The 18,659-nt window shown below is 40.0% G+C and overlaps 1 protein-coding gene across 2 annotated transcripts in view; it reads right to left on the bottom strand.

Annotated features, from left to right (window-relative positions):
- The window catches only part of LIFR (LIF receptor subunit alpha), a 74,983-nt gene that overhangs the window by 11,220 nt on the left and 45,104 nt on the right, over positions 1-18,659 (bottom strand). For both annotated transcript variants that reach the window (XM_070586965.1, XM_070586964.1), the window contains exons 8-16: positions 18,104-18,233; positions 17,485-17,654; positions 15,569-15,714; positions 14,418-14,580; positions 11,894-11,964; positions 9,332-9,545; positions 6,583-6,762; positions 3,597-3,698; positions 2,832-2,999 (exon numbers count right to left, since the gene is read on the bottom strand). In XM_070586965.1, coding sequence (XP_070443066.1) covers positions 2,832-2,999; positions 3,597-3,698; positions 6,583-6,762; positions 9,332-9,545; positions 11,894-11,964; positions 14,418-14,580; positions 15,569-15,714; positions 17,485-17,654; positions 18,104-18,233 — 1,344 coding nt within the window. The remainder of the gene's footprint in view (positions 1-2,831; positions 3,000-3,596; positions 3,699-6,582; positions 6,763-9,331; positions 9,546-11,893; positions 11,965-14,417; positions 14,581-15,568; positions 15,715-17,484; positions 17,655-18,103; positions 18,234-18,659) is intronic.

The raw sequence follows: 18,659 nt of genomic DNA, 5'->3' as shown, positions 1-18,659 counted from the left end.
TTTGAAATACACTTGGATTGATAACGCTTGATTTTTAAATTTTAGATCCTATCTACTCACTTCCTATGAGGTAGATGATTTAGCTCTCTCACCCTGCCCCCTTCTCCCCCACAATCCATAGCATTCATACAGAAACATCAAACATTTGGTAAATTCAGTGTTGACATTATTGTGATCATATAAACATGGATTACTGCTGAGACGGATTACTTGGTACGATGAATTATGTTTCCTTTCTTGTTTGTCTGTTGTTATAACTGCTTTTTTTCCTCATTTGCTTCATGGATCAACTCCTAATTCTTCCCACATCCTCCAAAGAATATCCAATACAATTTTCCACGTGGTCCAATACAACACAATCCCAGGCGCACTGCCTGCCCCCAAGCCCTGGCCCGCTTCCCTCCAGGGGCCCCCTTCCCTGGAGCACCTGCTCTAGACTGGAAGCCTTCCAGGCTGCTGCCACGCTGGAACTCCCTGCCCCATGTCCTCACGGTGAAGAAGGGCACGTGGCGGCCTTGCATATCTACAAACGCCTTCATTCCACTCTCATGTTGGTTGATGGATTGACCGAGTAAAGAACTTTAGGCTGAAAATAATTTTCACTCAGTGTTTTGAAGACATAGCTGTGACATCTTCTAGTATCTGGCATGTTGTTGAGAAGTCTGATGCCATTCTTATTCCTGATCATTGACACATAAGCTGCTTTTCTCTAAATGTCCCTGGGACTTTTTATTTATACATTAAGTCCTCTGAAAATTGATGATGACATATCTTGGCAGAGGTCTTTTTTCTATTTATTTTACTATGTACTGAATGGGTCCTTTTACTCTATATGCTCAGGTCTTTCAGTTCTGGGAAATTATTTTATGCTATTTCTTTGATAATTTCCTTCTCTCCATCTTACTCTTCTCTCTTTACAGAACTCCTATAAAGCATGACAGCACAGGTCTTGAGGAGTTCTTACGTGTCTGTCATTGTTCCTTTTTACAGCATCACGTCTTTTTAATAAATATCTCAACTATCTGAGGACAGTTTTGTTTTATTTTAAGTTTCTGTTTCCCCACATTGAATCTGTTTCCTCTGATTTCTTCTGGTTTCTGTTTTTCATGTTAGAAGCTTTCTTAACCATCTGGTTACCTTTGGCTGCTAGTCATATTTAAAAGTGAGCCACTAACAGGCTCAGTGGCAGCTCGGTGTACATAGGTGGTGTTCATTGGTCGGTGGGTTTCATTTATCACTGGTGGGGAATGACCAGGTCAGTTCCTGTCTTTTCACTGGGACAATCCCTGAAACATCAGCATCTTTTATGTCTTTCCTCAGGAACCATTTACTTTTTTTCAAAGAAAGATCCTCTAATCTCTTGTCCAGTGAAATAGGCCTAGCTGAATATGTTCTATTAGCCGGGTGGGAGGCAGAAGAGGGAAGGTCACACCATTGACTATGGTGTTCCTCTGTCTGAAGGCTCCTTGGTTCAGTTTCTCCAAAAAATAAACCTCTTGTCTTCAGGCACAGGAGAAGGCACTCACATTAGCTGCATGAAGCTGGTATAGGACTTGGGGGTCCTAACTGCTCCTTACACAGACTTTCAATCAACCCCCACTGTTCAGCTCAGATCCACCTGAACCATTTGCCTCCAACATCTGGCCCTGCAGGATGAATCAAATTACTTCTCACTGATGCCCAACGGCCCATCTAGGTTTCACCACCCTCCCCTTCTCTAGGCCATTCGCCCCAGCAGCCCCAAATGTCCAAATCCTCTGTTTTGGTGTACTCTTGCCTCTCCAGTTCCTTTGGTTTCTGTGGCTTTATGGACTTTTTTTTTTTCTCTTTTACTCTAATTGTAGTGACCAATCCACCATGTCTAACTGGAAGTTTTAGATGCTAGAATTTTAACTGGTTCAAGTGTAAAATTTCTTAGAATTTGAGGAAAATTACACTAGACTGTAGGTATCTGTAGAGTTTCATATTTAGGGTTTCCCTCAACCAGAGGGAAACTTCAGGAAATGCAGAACTTAGAGATCTGGAGGAGGCACACTTTTCATGCAGCTGCTCTGGGGAAGTGACTTAGCCAACGTCCAGTCAGCATCTCCGCACGGCACTGTTGCTCTCTACTTGTCAGACAGGCATTAAATAATTAAAATGGTTTCTTTCCAAGGAGAGGTCATTAAGGGAAATGAAAGCTCTCAAGCTGAAAAGATGATATGCTTGTGTTATACAGCTATGAACAAGAAACATCTGACTCCCAACAGAAATATAATTTAGGGAAAAGCCAGAAGTCTGCATAAATATTTTTGTATTTGTAAATCTGAGAATTCTCTAAGGTCTTTGGACACACACTTACTGATTGTCAAGGACTGACTGTACCTTTTAGGATCTAATGGATACACACGTCCCCAGTCAAATCAATTAAGCTTCCCAGCTCATTAAGGCCGTAGCTAACTGTGCGGATGGCTCTTCGTCAGATGGTAACAGAGGCTCCAAAGTCATTCTTTAAGTTCCTGAGTTTTTCTCCTCCATTATTATAAGTACAGGAAGCCTTTTTTAAAGTAACTTTCATAAGATGCTATTATGGATCATGCAAGACTAGTTAAGAGATGGTTTCTATCCTATGAGGCTTATAATCAAAGGCTTCAGAATAAATGATTTCTGAAAGACCAGACATGTCATTTATCACACACTAAAATCTTAAAATTCTCATACTCATGCATTTTCATCTCCCAGTTTTCCAGACAGTTTTGGAGACCAATATTAAACCACTCAGCCATTTTTTGTTTTTGTGGTTAATGAGGAACTTCTAAGAAACACTATTCTCACTCTAGTAATTTACTAACCTGATTCCAAACTCCTCATCTTAGATGTGTCTCTCTCTCCTTTTTCAAAGTAAAACAAATATCCTCTTAAAAAGCCTCTGAGCTCCTCCACGGGGATATCTTCCCATTTTACCAAGATTGAATCTGCAGATGTGTCCTCAACAGTAAAATTTGGCGCAACAATGGGAGCTGTAAAAGGGAGAAAGTCAACAGCTGAAGGAGAGTTCACTAACACAGAGGAAGATGTTAATGTTTAATGAGATTTCTAGCCTCAAAAATAGCTAAACTTGGAATTAGAACTTTCTTTCATTAAATCAAACTTTCAGCGATTTATCACAAACATTTTTGCTGTGAAACCTGTATGCTAATAGCTAGAGACGCAAAGGTAGAACTTTCAACTTTTAGATAAAATATGTATCTAGGGAAGGAGCCTATGCCAAATCTTCAAGTGGCTACTCAAATAGGCTTCATTTCTGTTTCCCCTCTTTATTGATAGTCCTCAATAAGTTAATAGTTTTTCAAACTTGTACAAGCGCAAATTAAGTATTTTTGACATTCCAATTAAGACTTAATTTTCTCAATGACAACAGTAAAATTGTGAAACATAAACAGTAAACAAATGGAGTAAGAATAAGTAATCATAAATAAATTTATCATGCAAATTATTTTTCCTTCCGTGAACTAAACATCTCAATTCAATCTATTTTTAAATTTAATCTTAACAATTGTTGTTGATTTATAAATTCCTTACCTCACACTCTAAGAAAGCTTACCCATTTAACTTACCCAATTCTTCTATATATCCAATTATAGAACGTAACAACTGATATCCTTGATTTCTGCACCCATACAGGAAAAAATGGTATCTTACACCCGGTCGAAACTGATCTACAGGAGAAACACAGTCAGTCAACTTTCCCACATACACAGTACTATGATACCTATTTTAGAAATACCAAATTTATCATAACTTACTTTGAAATTTCCAAAGATATTTAATAAATTTAATAATTTTAAACAGATGTTTTATTATAAAAAATACAAATTTTCAAAATTAGCAAATATTCAGAGTGAAAACTGAGTAAACAAAAATTAAACAAACAACTTCACTTCTACTGTACTGAAAAGTTTATTATTACAACACGACATTACCTTGAAGGGAAAAAGGGTGATCAAGGTTTTCATTTTGTTCCTCAAAATCAAGCAATGACAACTTCTTCCCAGATTTGATCCACAGTTTACTAGCCTATCCCAGGTCCACATGAAGCTTCTGAAAACCCTTCCCTACTTAGTGTTACTTCTGGGTTGGAAGGAAACCACTGCTCTCCCCTTGCTCCAAGAAGCAGCAGACACGAAGATTTCCACCCCACCTTGGTGCTTCAGTGCTAAAGGAAGGAGAACGCAGAGTCTGTTCCTCTTTACAGCATTGCCATTTAGTGCCCGTGAATTAACTCCACAAGACGTACAAGAGAAGCACCTTAACTCCAACTCAAAAGCCCCTTTTAAATGCCTCCTCAATACAAGGTGACAGGTGAAATGCTGGGAACACAGAGGTGGACAAAGCAAGGCCTCAGGCCTGAAGAAGCTGGCAGAGTGGTGGGGAGACAGATGAACGGGGGAAAGCACAACACAGTGTGTTAGACTAGAGGGGCCTATCACAGGCTGTGGCACCTTCCATGAGGAACCAAATGAGTCTAAGAAGATCAGAAAAGCCACCAAGAAATGCCATTTGAACAGGGCCTTGAAGGGCAATTAGGAGCTCATCAGTCATGGTCTAGGAAGAAGATACTGCTTGGGGGGAAGAAACAGCAGCACACAGGATTGCATTTAATTTATGGAACGCAACTATTCTAGTGTGGTTAAAACACGGCCTCTCCAATTACGTGCTCACAGAACACCAGTGGGCTACACATCAAAAACGAGATGGCCAACCTCTAAAATCATTTTGTAACTTTTTCTTAGGGGACAGGTATGCCCGAGGTTGTGGTTTTATACTGCACAGACATTAGGAAATCTGTATCTAGTTTTATGTTATAATTATATATATCAAGATTCTATAGGGTTCTGCTGCTTTAAAAAGAAAAAGAGCCTGAGAGGGTTAGAGAATTCGGAAGGTGTTTTGAGGTCATAAAAGAGGGAAGATAGTTGAATAGTGACTAGTTGAATAGTGACTAGTGAATAGTTGAATAGTGATAGTTAGTTAGTGACTGGACAAGAAGGGCATATGAGCAGTACCTGCTATGGCCACACACTGTTCTAGCAGCAGCAAACAACAGACAACATCTCCAGCCTCCTAAAGCTCTGAATTGCTGTGAATTTGAATCCTGGTGCTATCACATACTAGTTTTGTGACCTTGGGCAAGTTACCTAACTTCTCGGAGCCTTTGTTTTCTCGACCATTGTAGGGCCGTTCTCATCTGCCTCAGCATGGGAAGTTCTCCTTCTCATCCTACAGGTCTCAGCTTAAACTTATGTGCCCGATACTCTAAGGAGACAGACACCTCTCCACGTCCCTGCCCCCCGCCACAGCCCATCCTGAGATCCTCAAAGCCCAGGCGGGAGAGCAGGGCAGAGGGGTGGGAATGTATCCGGAGTACACCAGAACTGTGCAAGGCTCAGGCAGCTACGTGTGGGCGAAATGTGAAGGGAGGTGCAGGAAAAAGGAGGGTGGGGTGGGGTGGGCACGCTGATAGTGAGGATTGCTGTAAGAAAGGATAACGGGAACCACTGCTGCCTCGGTCAATCACACACGCGGAGGAGTTTGACTATACTTACAGTAGAACCAAAAAATAATCTAAAGCCACATGTAGTAATCTAGTGAATGGGACTCATCTTTACCATGTGATAGTGAAAAAAGTAAATGAGTAGAGGTTGTTCCCTGAGAGAGAACTAATCCACAGCAGCTTGTTGTCTGAACTTCACGAACCTGTGAGAGAGCGCCATGAGATGGGAATGACCTCAGGAAGCATCACTACCAGCAGGCTGAAGGCTCCAGACTCCCCAGGGTAGAACAGGCTCATCAGCTACTTGGAAGGAGCAATGACAGTGGAAAGAGGGCTGGAACGCCCAACGACAGGACCAGTTGAGCCTGTGGGTCACCAAGTACTCCCTGTGGCTGAACTTCAGGGTGTTTCGTATCAACAGCAGCTCACGTCACGAGCCTCAGGGCTTGTCAGCGGTCAGGCACCGGACTCTGGCCCCCGCCCACACCAGGCCCACTGCCACACTGACGCCCTCTCATCCTGCATCAGGGACAGTGGTCATGAGTGCAGGTCGTTTGTGCTTGGTCTCTCCCTAAGCTCCGTAACCTGGGCCCTGAGTAAACAAAGCCAGGAGGACGATGAGGAGGCCACACTGCTCACAGCACTGGAGGCTGCTTTCCCCATGCTGTCAAATCTCTGACACAATCGTTAACGCTACTTAACCTCCCACTGTATAGATCCACCACGGTCTACTCATTCTCCTATTTGCTATTTGGGTTGTTCTCAATTTTTATGATGATAAATAATGCTGTGGTGAACATTCTTCGATGTAAACCTGTATTACTCTCTGATTATTTTTTAGAATTTCCTAGACAAGTAATTACTAGATCAAAGGCTATGAATCCTTCACATACACACTACCACAAACCACCTTCCAGAAGGTTAAACTGATTCCCATTCCCTCCAGCGGTGAGGGAGAAGATCACTTCACTGCACCCGGTCGCACCACGTGTCGCCCTGTTTAAAAATACTTTTAAGAACTTTAATTGAGAGGCACTGATTCCTCTTACCAGATTCTATGACAGTTGCAGTGCTGTTTGAAGGGACTTTTTTCCAGTCCATAAGGCAGGGCTCCGACCGAGATGAGTTGCACCATTTAATGACATAGTCGCAAGTCATGTTGGGGTCGTAATTCCAAGTGAGGGGAATCCCATTTCCCATTCCAACAGCCTGCTCTATTTTGAGATCATCTTCAACAAGAAAGAAGGATATCTTACTCACATAAAAAAACAGTATCAGGTAACTCTCATGAAAATGGGCAGGAGTTATAAAAATGACTTCACTGTGCAGAAATTTTAAAACAGTGCTCAAACTAGATAAACCTTTAGCAAAGTTTAGAAGTGCTGCTCTGTTACTGTATAGCAATTACCTGTCTATAAAAACTCAGCAGCTGAAAAGAAGGAATAAAAAAGCACCCAGACTGGGGCTGGCCCCTGGCCGAGTGGTTAAGTTCACGCGCTCCGCTGCAGGCGGCCCAGTGTTTCGTTGGTTCGAATCCTGGGCGTGGACATGGTACTGCTCATCAAACCATGCTGAGGCAGCGTCCCACATGCCACAACTAGAAGGACCCACAACAAAGAATATACAACTCTGTACCGGGGGGCTTTGGGGAGAAAAAGGAAAAAATAAAATCTTAAAAAAAAAAAAAAACAGCACCCAGACTCAGGCCGTGACGTAGTGGGGCCGAGCCCGAGGCTCAAGGGCCATGAAGGACAGGGCTGACGGGTGTGGCAGCACAGGGAGGAGGGCAGGTGGTGGCTGGAGCAGAGCACCAGCGGACAGTCGGAATCCCTCCTCTCATTACCCACTACGAGCACAGCCCCTGGTGCAGAGCAGGCACACAAGAACACAAGAACACGCACGGAGCGAGTGGATGAAACAGGCCCTCTCTTCATTTCAAGGAAGACTGCTACTCCATGGATGGGCTCAGGGTGAGGTCTTACTTCCCCATCCTGCCAGATCTGGCCGCCGAGGTGACAAGGGGGCCCAAGGTTGGGGGTGAGGACTGGGTGGCTTAGGAGAGTGTGGCCAAAAGGGAGAGGAAAATTTCCCCCAGTAACAGGAGAAGAGAAGTAATCTCTGTAACTGATTTATATTTTATGTAAATATTATGTATATTTATATTTATTATGTATAAATTTATATTTATATTTTCAGAAAAAAGCCACAGGAAGGTTCTTTGAACAAAATTTCCATTCATAAAGCAACCACTTACTGAACGTAAGACAACAATTTGGCTTAGAATACAGAAGACTTTCGACAAAACAGCTTTTTGGCTCAATGTGATTAAAAATCCACAATATAAACCTGCTCTGAGGTCGCAGGGCCTCAACCTCAGGAAATCCTCAAGGAACAATGACTTGTTCTGGGCCTTCAAAGTGTCTGAAAGCTGACGACTAGACCATTGTTAGTTCTGTAAATTACTGTCTTCTGAAGGACACACGGAAAAGGTAGGAATATAGTTCTTGAATTAAAAGACAACACAGCTATTCCTATCATGGTGAGAGCTATGAAATATATCATCTAAAAGAGTAGGTTATCTTCTTATGGGGGTTCACATCTCTCTCTCTTCTTTTCTGCCCCCACACCACTGCCTGAGGACTTCTCCTCCCCGGCGTGTGCTGCCATCTGGGCTCTGTGTCCTGTGCCTCTGAAGTGCTCTGTGCTTTCCCCATTCCCTCCTCCTAATCCTACTGTGGCGACTGACACAAAGCAAAGCACCAGCTGAGTAACAAACAGGAGGACGCTGCCTCAAGCAAGAGTTGAAAAGATACTTGGAGGATCCTCACGGGACTAACTTTTCCTCCTCCAGGAGTGGGTGCTCCTAGAAAGGTGCCCCAAACTGGGACAGGACAGCAAAGGGGGGAATCAGGGAATGACGTGGAAGAGGGACCAGGAAGTAGGAGAAGAGGCAGGAGTGGCTATTTAAAACTCATAACTCAAACAGCTGTCAAGGCAGCCACGGAGCAATCAACTCATTACTGGTAATCCACAGGATTTAAAGGAAGGCACTAAATAATTTTAAAATAACACTACACGTATTTTGTGTGTGTATGTGGAATATTGGCCCTGAGCTAACATCTGTGCCAATCTTCCTCTATCTCTTTTCTTTTTGTCCGTGGGACACAGCCTCTGCATGGCTTGATGAGCAGTGTGTAGGTCCATGCCCGGGATCCAAACCCAGGAACCCCAGGCCGCCCAAGTGGAGTACGCAAACCTAATCACTATGCCATGGGGCCAGCCCCAACACAGTTATTTTTTTAAAAAAACTTAGATTTAAGATCTAATTTAGACTTTAAGAAGAATTTATTATCAATAAAGGATTCCCATTAATAAACAATGTCATCAACAAAGCTGTAATTTAAAATGAGTACTTTTCCTGCTTGATTTATAAAATAGCCTAGCTGACATAAGTATCAACTCCCTTGGTCTTGGAGACAGATATGAAAACAGTATCTGAATAAACTGTTAAAATATTTCTTCCTAAGAGTAATATCCACCACCAAAACTCTCCAACATTATATGTTAAAATAAGTGGATATAGTAATTATTTTATCCCTCAACAGATGCTTCGAGCTAATACTAATGACTGCTGTCTCTCAACGAAATATTTGACATTAATCTGCTTGTTCCTCCTTATATAGCAGCAGCAGCGGGGGATGTGAGAAGAAAGCTGATGTGCATAGGAGCAAGCAACACCTTCAAAACATTTCACTTGAATTTCCTGTTCCTATAGACTACGTTGCCTTAAGTACTCACCATTTGGAATTTCCATACTAGCTATTTTTGAAGGTGGTGATGAGCCAACAGAGTTTTTTGCCACCACACTGATGATGTAGTCATTTTTATCAAGTTGTAGTTCTGCCTTGTGCTGAGGATCAGGAATCTCAGAGAGGGACTGTGTTTCCTCATCTGACGAACAAGATACATTATAGGAAAGTATTTTTCCATTAGCTTCATTAACAGGTAAAGGCTATGAGAAACAGAAAAATTAACTGTGTTATAAAAACCTGCAGGAAGGGACCATGCGACGAGGCAAGACCATCAAGTCTAAACTGTACACCACACTCATCACAAGGAAAGACGAAGTTGTTAGTGTAAAACACAGAATCAAAATCCACCGAGACCTGGATAAATCAGGAAAGTGATACCGAAGAAAAACTATACTTGCTCTAAGTAGTCAGGGCACACAGAAATTTAAAAGTTAAGTAAATACAAGACAATATTTATCCTGACATTTTTCAGAAGGAAACAAAAAAAGAGTGATGAAAATCATTGCTCTACTTAAAAACAAACAAAACATAAAAAATTAAGGCACCATAGTTTCTTTTAAACATTTACTGTTTTCTCACTTTAAAGCAAGCCCTTTACAGAAAACTCGGAAAATACACAAAAGTTGAAAGACAACAAGTAAAAAGCTCCCATATTTCCATCTCTGAAATACTCTTACATTTTGATATTTCCTTCAAGGTATTTTTCTAGGTGTAGATTTTTTTATTAACATTGTTTTAATCATACTATACAATTTTATATCTTCTTTTCACTTTCCTATAATACATACTTGCCCATGATAATACAGTTACGTACATTTTAATGGCTTTATATTTCATACAGTATTTTTACCAGTTTACTCGAATATGCCTTAAATAAATGAAATTTAAGTTTTCCCAACTTTTCACAACATTAACATAATATTTTGGTGCCACATTTTTTTTTCCTTTTTCATAGTTAGGATTAATTCTTTAATACGGATCCCCAAAGTGGACTTACTGGATAAAAGGAAATAAACATTCAAACTTCTTTATTTATGTAGCTAAACTGTTTTTCAAAACAACTGCTCCAATTTATATGGTAATGCATGGGACCCTCGGATCCAGACTGACATTAACATTAATACTCTGCTGAAAACACTGCTCCAGCAGGGGCCCCCGAATCTCTCTGATGGCCTGCTCCAGTGGACACGCTACTGCTACTGTCCTAAGACTTGTGGCCTTCATCTGATACTGCTGACCACTCCTTCACACAACTCCCTCTCTTGGCTCCTGCAATACATTTTCCTCGGGTCTTCCTGCCCCTCTAACCTTCCCAGTCTCCTCTGCTGGATCCTCTTCCTTTGCTGGTCCTTTCATATGCTGCTGTCACCTAGGGTTCAACCCTTGGCCTCATTCCACCCGGCAAGTCTCCCGGGTGGGCTCACTTGTATGCTGCTCGAAGCTGTGTCTTGAGCTCCGACCTCTCCCCTGAACTCCAGAGCCTTACACCAAGCCACCACCTACTGCACTTGACATGTTTAAGAAACTCAATATGTCCAAAACAACTTGATTTTCCACCCAAATACTCTCCTCCTTGGCAAATGGCAGAACCATCAAGCTAGTCACTAAAGTTAGGCTCTGAATCACTTCAGTATTTTTAATCCTCGTTAAACATTCATCTAGTTTGAACAATATTCCAAACTTTCCCTACATTGAGGTAACTGAGTAACTGTTACTATATAATCCTGAAGTCTGACAGACAGCTGAGAGCAGACAGGGATTTTCGAACCAAGAGGAAGAGGCGATGCACAGTCACGCACGGGCCAGTGTAAAGCAGTGGAGCTTCCACTGAACTTGCACACACCTCACTTTACTCAAAGCCGTATTTAGTCACATTTGTGCAAAACTAAAACGAAGTTTTACTTCCAACAACGAAACTCACTATTTAAAGGAATCCAATTATGACTGCTCTTACAAAATCTGATGTAGAAAACTGCACGTGTCTTTAATGTTCACAAATCCAATAAAGAATATAGCAACAAAAATGTTTGCTCTGGTAGAGAAAAACTAGTAAAAATATAATGCAATTCCTACGTTATTTAAAAATTTTACAAAACCATGGGAAACTTTATAATTTGGCATATTACAATGCACTTTATTTAAGGGAAACAAATTACTTATGAAATATTTAAAAAGTGAGTTTCCCATTCATCCAAAAAAAAAACGTAACATCGACACTCGGGGATTCTAACTTGCAGCTTCTGGCTGCGTTTCTGACCAAAGTGAGAGAGGTGGAATTCGTGCGGTCCTTGGGTCCTGCATGGGCCTCATAAAATCCAACTAAAGGATGCTCAGATCTGAGTCCGAAGATCCTCACTAACCTGACGGTGGTGCATCAGCAGTGATGAGGGATCCAGGGGTTTAGGAGCTAGGTTAGATTCTCGGCAGTGCTGCAAACTAAGCCAGTCTGGGAACCCCAGGCTCCTCCACAACTCAAGTGACATATATAAGTTAAGGAGTTCAGCACAGCACAGTTATTTAAATATTCAAGGAAAAATTAGATATTTACCTTCCAATAGATTATTAAATTTTTTCCATCAGAACTCCACTCTCTCCAAGTATCTGGTCCCTTTGAAGGAACTAGGAAAGAGATTTAAAAGTTAGCATTTAAAGATGTGTACTATATGTCAATGAATAATATCAATAATTGAGATGGTGGGTGCTTGAAATTTCTTTCTAGGGTTTTGGAAATCTCAATAAAAAATGTGAATGGGGCCAGCCGGGTGGCATAGTGGTTAAGTCAGCATGGTCCACTTCGGTGGCCCTGGGTTCACTGGTTCACCTTCTGGGTGCGGACCTACACACCACTCATCAAGCCATGCCGTGGTGGCATCCCACATAGGAGAACTAGAAGGACTTACAACTAGGATATACAACTATGCACTGGGGTTTTGAGGAGAAAAAAGGAAAAAAAAGAGGAAGATTGGCAACAGATGTTAGCTCACAGCCAATCTTCTTCACCAAAAAGAAACATACACCCCCCCACCCCCAAAAAGTGAAGTAGTTCAGTGGCCTCCACTTCGAAAATGAAGCAACAGAAAAGCTGAGCTCTCAATGTCTACGAAACACGAGGCCCCTAAAAATGGGTCAGAACCACCCTCAAGGCCCTCAGTGATGCGCCCCTGGGTGCCACACCCTCTCACATCCTCCTCTCTCCCCTTACTCAAGCTGGTGTTGGCCACACACTTGGCTCCTCAAACATGCTGAGCACACCTGCCTCAGGCTCTGTATGTTCTGTGCCCTCTCTCCCTCTGCCTAGAACTCTCCTCTCCTGACTTAAACATGTGGCTTGCTTCCTCACCTCCTTTAACCTCAGCTCCAAAGTTACCTTATTAGGGAGTTCTTTTCCAGTGACCCTATTTAAAATTGCAACTCCTGCCCCCACCACTTGGTCTTCATTCCCTAGCCCCCTTTCTAGGTTTTATTTTCCTCTGTGGCACTCACTACCAACCGATATACTATTATATATTTCTAAAAACTCATTTCTAATCCTCTATCCTATAAACTCCACGGGCAGAGCTTGCTGTTTTATTCACTACTATTTCCCTCATTCTAGAACAATTCCTGACACATGGTGGGTGCTCAATCAGTATTTGTTAAGTGAATTAATGCCTTCATCTGAATGGGGTGTAAATAAAATCTTTCCTCTTGGCAACAACAGCTCATCCAGTGAAGGCAAATGCTCCTGGGGCAGCCAGTGTCCAAATGACCAATGATATCGCTCATGCCACTTGATATTCATACCCTTGTGCAGTCCCTGCCCACACTGTATCAGGGTTGGCCTGTGTACCAATAGGGTAAGGCAGATGTGATGGAATGTCCCTTCTGAGGCTAGATAATCAAAGACATTGTGGAGCCTGCCTTGTTCTCTCTTCGATCACTAAGTCTGGGAGGCGCTGGCTGCCATGTCATCAACTCTCCAGCAGCTCTATGGAGAAGCCCGCGTGGTGAGGAACTGAGGCCTCCTGCCCACAGCTATGTGAGCAAACCATCTCGAAGCAGATCCTGCAGCCCCACTCAAGCCTGCAGTCCCACCCACGTTGTAACCGTAGCCACATGAGAGACTCTAAGCCAGAGCCACTCAGCTAAGCTGCTCCTGAATTTCTGACCCAGAGATATTGTGAGATAATAAATGTTTGCTATTTTAAGCCACTGATAATTTTTCATGTAGCAATAGACAACTAACACATTCTCTGTTTGGACTCATGGACAAGATTCATTTTTGATGATCCAAAATAATTGTCACACATATTGTAAAGCTCCTCGCACCTCTCCATTCTTCATGTGGAGAGAGAAAATCTAGATTAACATCTGTTACTTTTTGTTTTACTGTTTGTCAATTTTTTGGAAGAAATTTTATATTCCCTATATTATATAGTGCAAATGAGGCTTTTGCTATCTTTTGTTGAACGACCCCTGAAAATTATACCTATTTCTAAGTTTTAAAGCTGGCATCTGATTAATCAAGGATAGAATCTCATTTTGTCTTTGGAAATTATTATACTCAGAAAATCAGCTGGCGAATTTTATACCTATTTTGACCTAGGTGTACTCTAGAAACTAAAGTTACAGATCTTTTAGCCCCATTAATTTCTCAGGCCTAGGTGACAAATGAAAATTCCAACAAATTCTCTTCAATAATTGTTTTCAATAAAAAGTCAATCTAAATAGATTAAAATCCCAAGAAAAGATGGAAAGAGTGTAAGTAAAATCGCCCCATGATCTCACCATGGTTTCAAGTTTGGTTTCCTATGCATCATTTTAATATGGTAGCAATCATACTGTAGACAGGGCGGCCTAGTCCTTTCACACAACACATGCCAAGCATTTTCCAATATCATCACAAAACTTTAAAAGCCATCATTTAAAATGTCTGTATGATATTTTATGAGCAGATATTATACAATTACACAATTTATCTAGGCATCCTCCTACTTTTAGTCACTTTGGTAACATTTCCTTTAAAGAAAAAAAAGCTGTACAATTTCAGGATGCACAGTAACAATTAGCCATAAACCATTTAGTTAACATACTAGCTTCTGTGGTTAAATATTGTTTTTCATTGCTCCATTTGCTCCATTTCCAGAAAGTTTCAGTAGAACAACGAATCCGAAAAGTATATATAGTATATGGATTTAACTTGTCCACAGCAACGAGATAACTTGAATTTTCTACTCCTTTGATTGTGACGTTCCGCTATTAGAAAACAAACAAATATGTGTCTATATATGTATATGGAACATCATGTGTGTATGAATACATATATACACATACAAACACACTTCTTTTGATAAGAAAGCCACCCAAATTTGTAACATAAATTGACTGAACATCATATGAGATCACCTCTATAAGACCAAAGACAGTTCACCCACTACAATATTTTAATTTTTTATAAATGCCAAATTTGGAAGCTTCTTGGAGGCAGGCATCGTCTTAGGCATCTTTTTTATATGGCACTCAGGACTGCTAGGATGGTGCAAAACATTAGACTAGTCAACAAACACTTAAACTAAATAAAATTAAAATGAAACAATTCTAAGCAAATTTGAGGATTTGCACGCCTCAGGGAAGCCTCTGAGCTCCCAATCACTAATTACGAAGGAGCTTTTCGAGTTATTTTTGTAGTTTGACTGATTTTCTAGGAATCATCAGTAAGTTTCCAAATGAATATTTAAGTACAATATCATTTATTTTGAACTTACCACAAATTACAAGATGGTGCAGTACAAAAGTTAACCTAAGTATTTAAAATGTATTAAAAAGTCATGTTTTGACTTCCAAAACCAATTATAACTTGCTCCTATTGCTGCACTTCGCAGTTTTAAAAATCCTATCTTCTCTCTGGTGCTGACTGGTCCATTAACTGATGGTAAAGTTACAGCAAAAACTCCTCATTCATTCACAAATTTATGGCGCACCAGCTACTACGTGCCAGGTACTATACTAGACCCAGAAACATTCTGAGTAGTAAAAGTTAAAGTCATGTTCTATAATATCCAGTGTTATAACTGTTTTCATCTAATGCCGTTATTGCATTGATATATAATGTCTTGGTTCTTAGTAAATCTTTAAAATAAATAATCTGAGAGCTTATGCATATCAACTTACTTAATTCTTTTTGAAAACGAAGTATTTTATCCAAAATAACCTCAAAGGAAGTTTATAGAAGAATCTTACTCACCAATTCTTGTATTGAATTCGTTTTATTAATTTCAATTTGACATAAAAATTTAATCTTTGCAAAGTTGCCTGGTAAACGCCAGGAAAGTGTAACAGCTGTTGAATTAACATCCTTCACTTTGACTGATGTAGGACTATGGGGATAAACTGTAAATACAATTTTTAAGGATTAATTACTTTAAAAGCTATTTTATAATATGACCAATGAGAACCAAAGAAAATAAAAAACCAGAGAGGAACCATTAGTGCTGATCAATAATATTCTACCCAGTATCTGTGGAATACACAAACCTCACTTTTACTGCTGACATCACGCCAATATTTTTTAAGAACCACCAACGCTCAAGGTTCCTCAACTGGTATCAGGAATACTTAAAAGGTAGTCAGAGCCTAGTCTCTAACTTTAAGGAACTCCTAATCTACTTGCGGAATGACAAACAGAAAGAAATAAAATTAATAAGAGTATATATGCTAGGTCCTAAACGTGAGGTCAGATATTAACTGCTATAGGAATTTAGATGCAAGCTTGGTGGGGAGAGTCATAGTGAAGATGGGACTTAAGATGAGCTTTGAAGGAAGAATCAGACTAAAGTTGGCAAAATGGATGCAGAAAAACATTTCAGGTTAGGGTCTTGGCAAGAACAAACGTACACTGAAGCAAAGAGCACATGATGCTGGTGATAGTGTAGACACCAATTGGAGTGGTGGGCAAGAATCATGTGGAAAATAAGGCTGAAATGGCAGAGGGCAGAAAATACATATCAACACTACACTCAAGGAGAAAATGTAGCTATTTTGACCCTAGGAAAAATAAAGATTATGGGAAGGAATAAATGATATTTGTGACTTACATTTACAAATAAGGCAACAGGATCCCCTACTAATCACTTGCCAGGCTGTATTATAGCCATTTGGTGTAAGCCCTTCTCCCCCATCATGAGTCTCTAAGACAAGGCCCGTGCCACGGCTGTGTATGTGCACAGCCTGGCATAGTGTTGATACACATTGAATGACTGCCAAAAAGACGGACCATATTTTATTTCTATTTTGAGCTATACATTAATACGGTTGGTAAAAATTCAGAAATCATCAGAAATAAAAAGGAACAAACTATTTATTGATACATACAACACCTTGGATCTCAAGGACATTATTCTTAGTAAAAAATGCCAATCTCCAAAGGTTATATACTGCATGATTCCATTTATATAGCATTCTCAAAATGACAAAAGAGATGAAGAACAGATTAGCTGTTTGCCCGGGGACAGGGGTCTGAGCGCGTATGTGGGGGTGGGGGTTGCTACAGGGGCAGCATGAGGAAGTTCCTTTGTGGAGATAGAATAGTTCTGTATCTTGATGGTTGGTGGTTCCATGTCTATACACGGATCCAACTGCACAGAACTACACACGCAACTGAACGCATGTAAAAATTGGTGACACTGAGCAAGGCTGGGTCTAGTTCAGTAGCCTGGTTCACGGTATTGCACCGGCGTCAAGTGCCTCATCTGGATATTGCACCACAGTTACACAGATGCTACCATGGGGCAAAGTTGGGTGAAGGGGTCACCGGGCTCTAATTTACTATTTTTGGAACCATCTGTGAGTCTACAATTATTTCAAAATAAAAGTCTTTAAAAGTTGGGCAAAGAGTTTTTCAGAAATCAAAAGCTATTAGATAAAGCCTCTTACACTTTCTATGTAAATGATTAATTCAAAATTTCATTTGAATTCAATAAGATGGTGACATTGGAAATTACATAATTTAAAGCTTTTAAAATGAAACTTACAAAATAAGTATTAAGTAACTATAAATAATAATCAGTAAAAAGTTATCCATAGAAATACTTTTCATTCATATCAAGACATTCCACCACTTCTGAAGTTATTTTTAAGACTGTGGTTTATGTAGCAGCTTACCTTTTTCAGTAATGTTAACCAAAATCATTGATTCGGATTGACCCAGAGGATTGTGAGCATTCAAAGTAAAATTATATATTTCTTGATTTGGAAGCATTTGAAAGAATAACTGATGGCTTTCATTTGTGGACGCTTCAGTTCTTTTAAATCTAACATTTTTTCCTGAAAAACTGAAGTAATAGAGCAGTAAGGAATGTTAAAATATTTTCAAAATGGCAACAGAGAAATAGTGCATGAAAAAGTGAATGGGTTATTTTCTAATAAGTAATACTTTTTAAAAGTTTACATGCCTAATGATAGACATATTACACACTCAGGGAAGAAAATGTATATGATACAGAAAACACAAGAAAATAATCAGCCATAAGCCCACCTCCCAGAAACAGTCTCTGTTCATATTTGAGGGTTCTTCCTTCTAGGCTTTTTAAATAAGGAGACAAATTGAGTCTGCATGCATTTAAATTGCAGTATTTATAGTATATCCAGTTTTATACAGCATATGTGGGTTTATATCTTGCTTATAATATAAATAAGATAGAGCGTTTCCCTATGTCACTTAACATCCTTCTAGTGTGCTCCTGGCTGTTCAAGTTGGACATCTTTTCCCAGTGACCTTTACCTTTCAAATAAAGTATAACTAGTAACTCGTGGGCCCACCAATGCTGTCGGTCTTCCTGGATTCCAAGAACATACGATCTCTTTCAAATCATATGTCTCACAATTCAGTTTTTGAGGAATATCAGGTGGATCTAACAGGAAAAAGAAAAAAAATGTAGCTATCATTACCTATATTTTCCTGGAAAATCATTATGTTTCATAAATGTTAATTAATTATATTTTGTACAATTTCCTTAAAAAATTAAATTATTTAACATTTGCATTTTACTTTTTGGACAGTGCAGGAATTGCCATTCTTTCTACAGTATGTTTTTTCAGAGTTCATATGACATTAGAAACGATGGATTAAAATATACTAAAGAGTGACTATTACTGCATGTGGAAACTCCCCAATAGAAACCTGAAGACACCAACTATCATTTTTAACCCCTTAAATCCTATTTGAGTTTACTAAATCTCTCAAAGGAAGCTGCGTCCAACGAGTCAGAGAAACCTACAGGTTACAAGTATTACTCTCTATCATCTATATATTGTGATTTGAAAAGAAGTGCCAAATC

The sequence above is a fragment of the Equus przewalskii genome, chromosome 20 (assembly GCF_037783145.1).
Source record: "Equus przewalskii isolate Varuska chromosome 20, EquPr2, whole genome shotgun sequence".
Classification (NCBI taxonomy): Eukaryota; Metazoa; Chordata; class Mammalia; order Perissodactyla; family Equidae; genus Equus; species Equus przewalskii.
The sequence above is the reverse complement of the archived record's forward strand: the minus strand, read 5'-3'. Positions and strand labels throughout refer to the sequence as shown.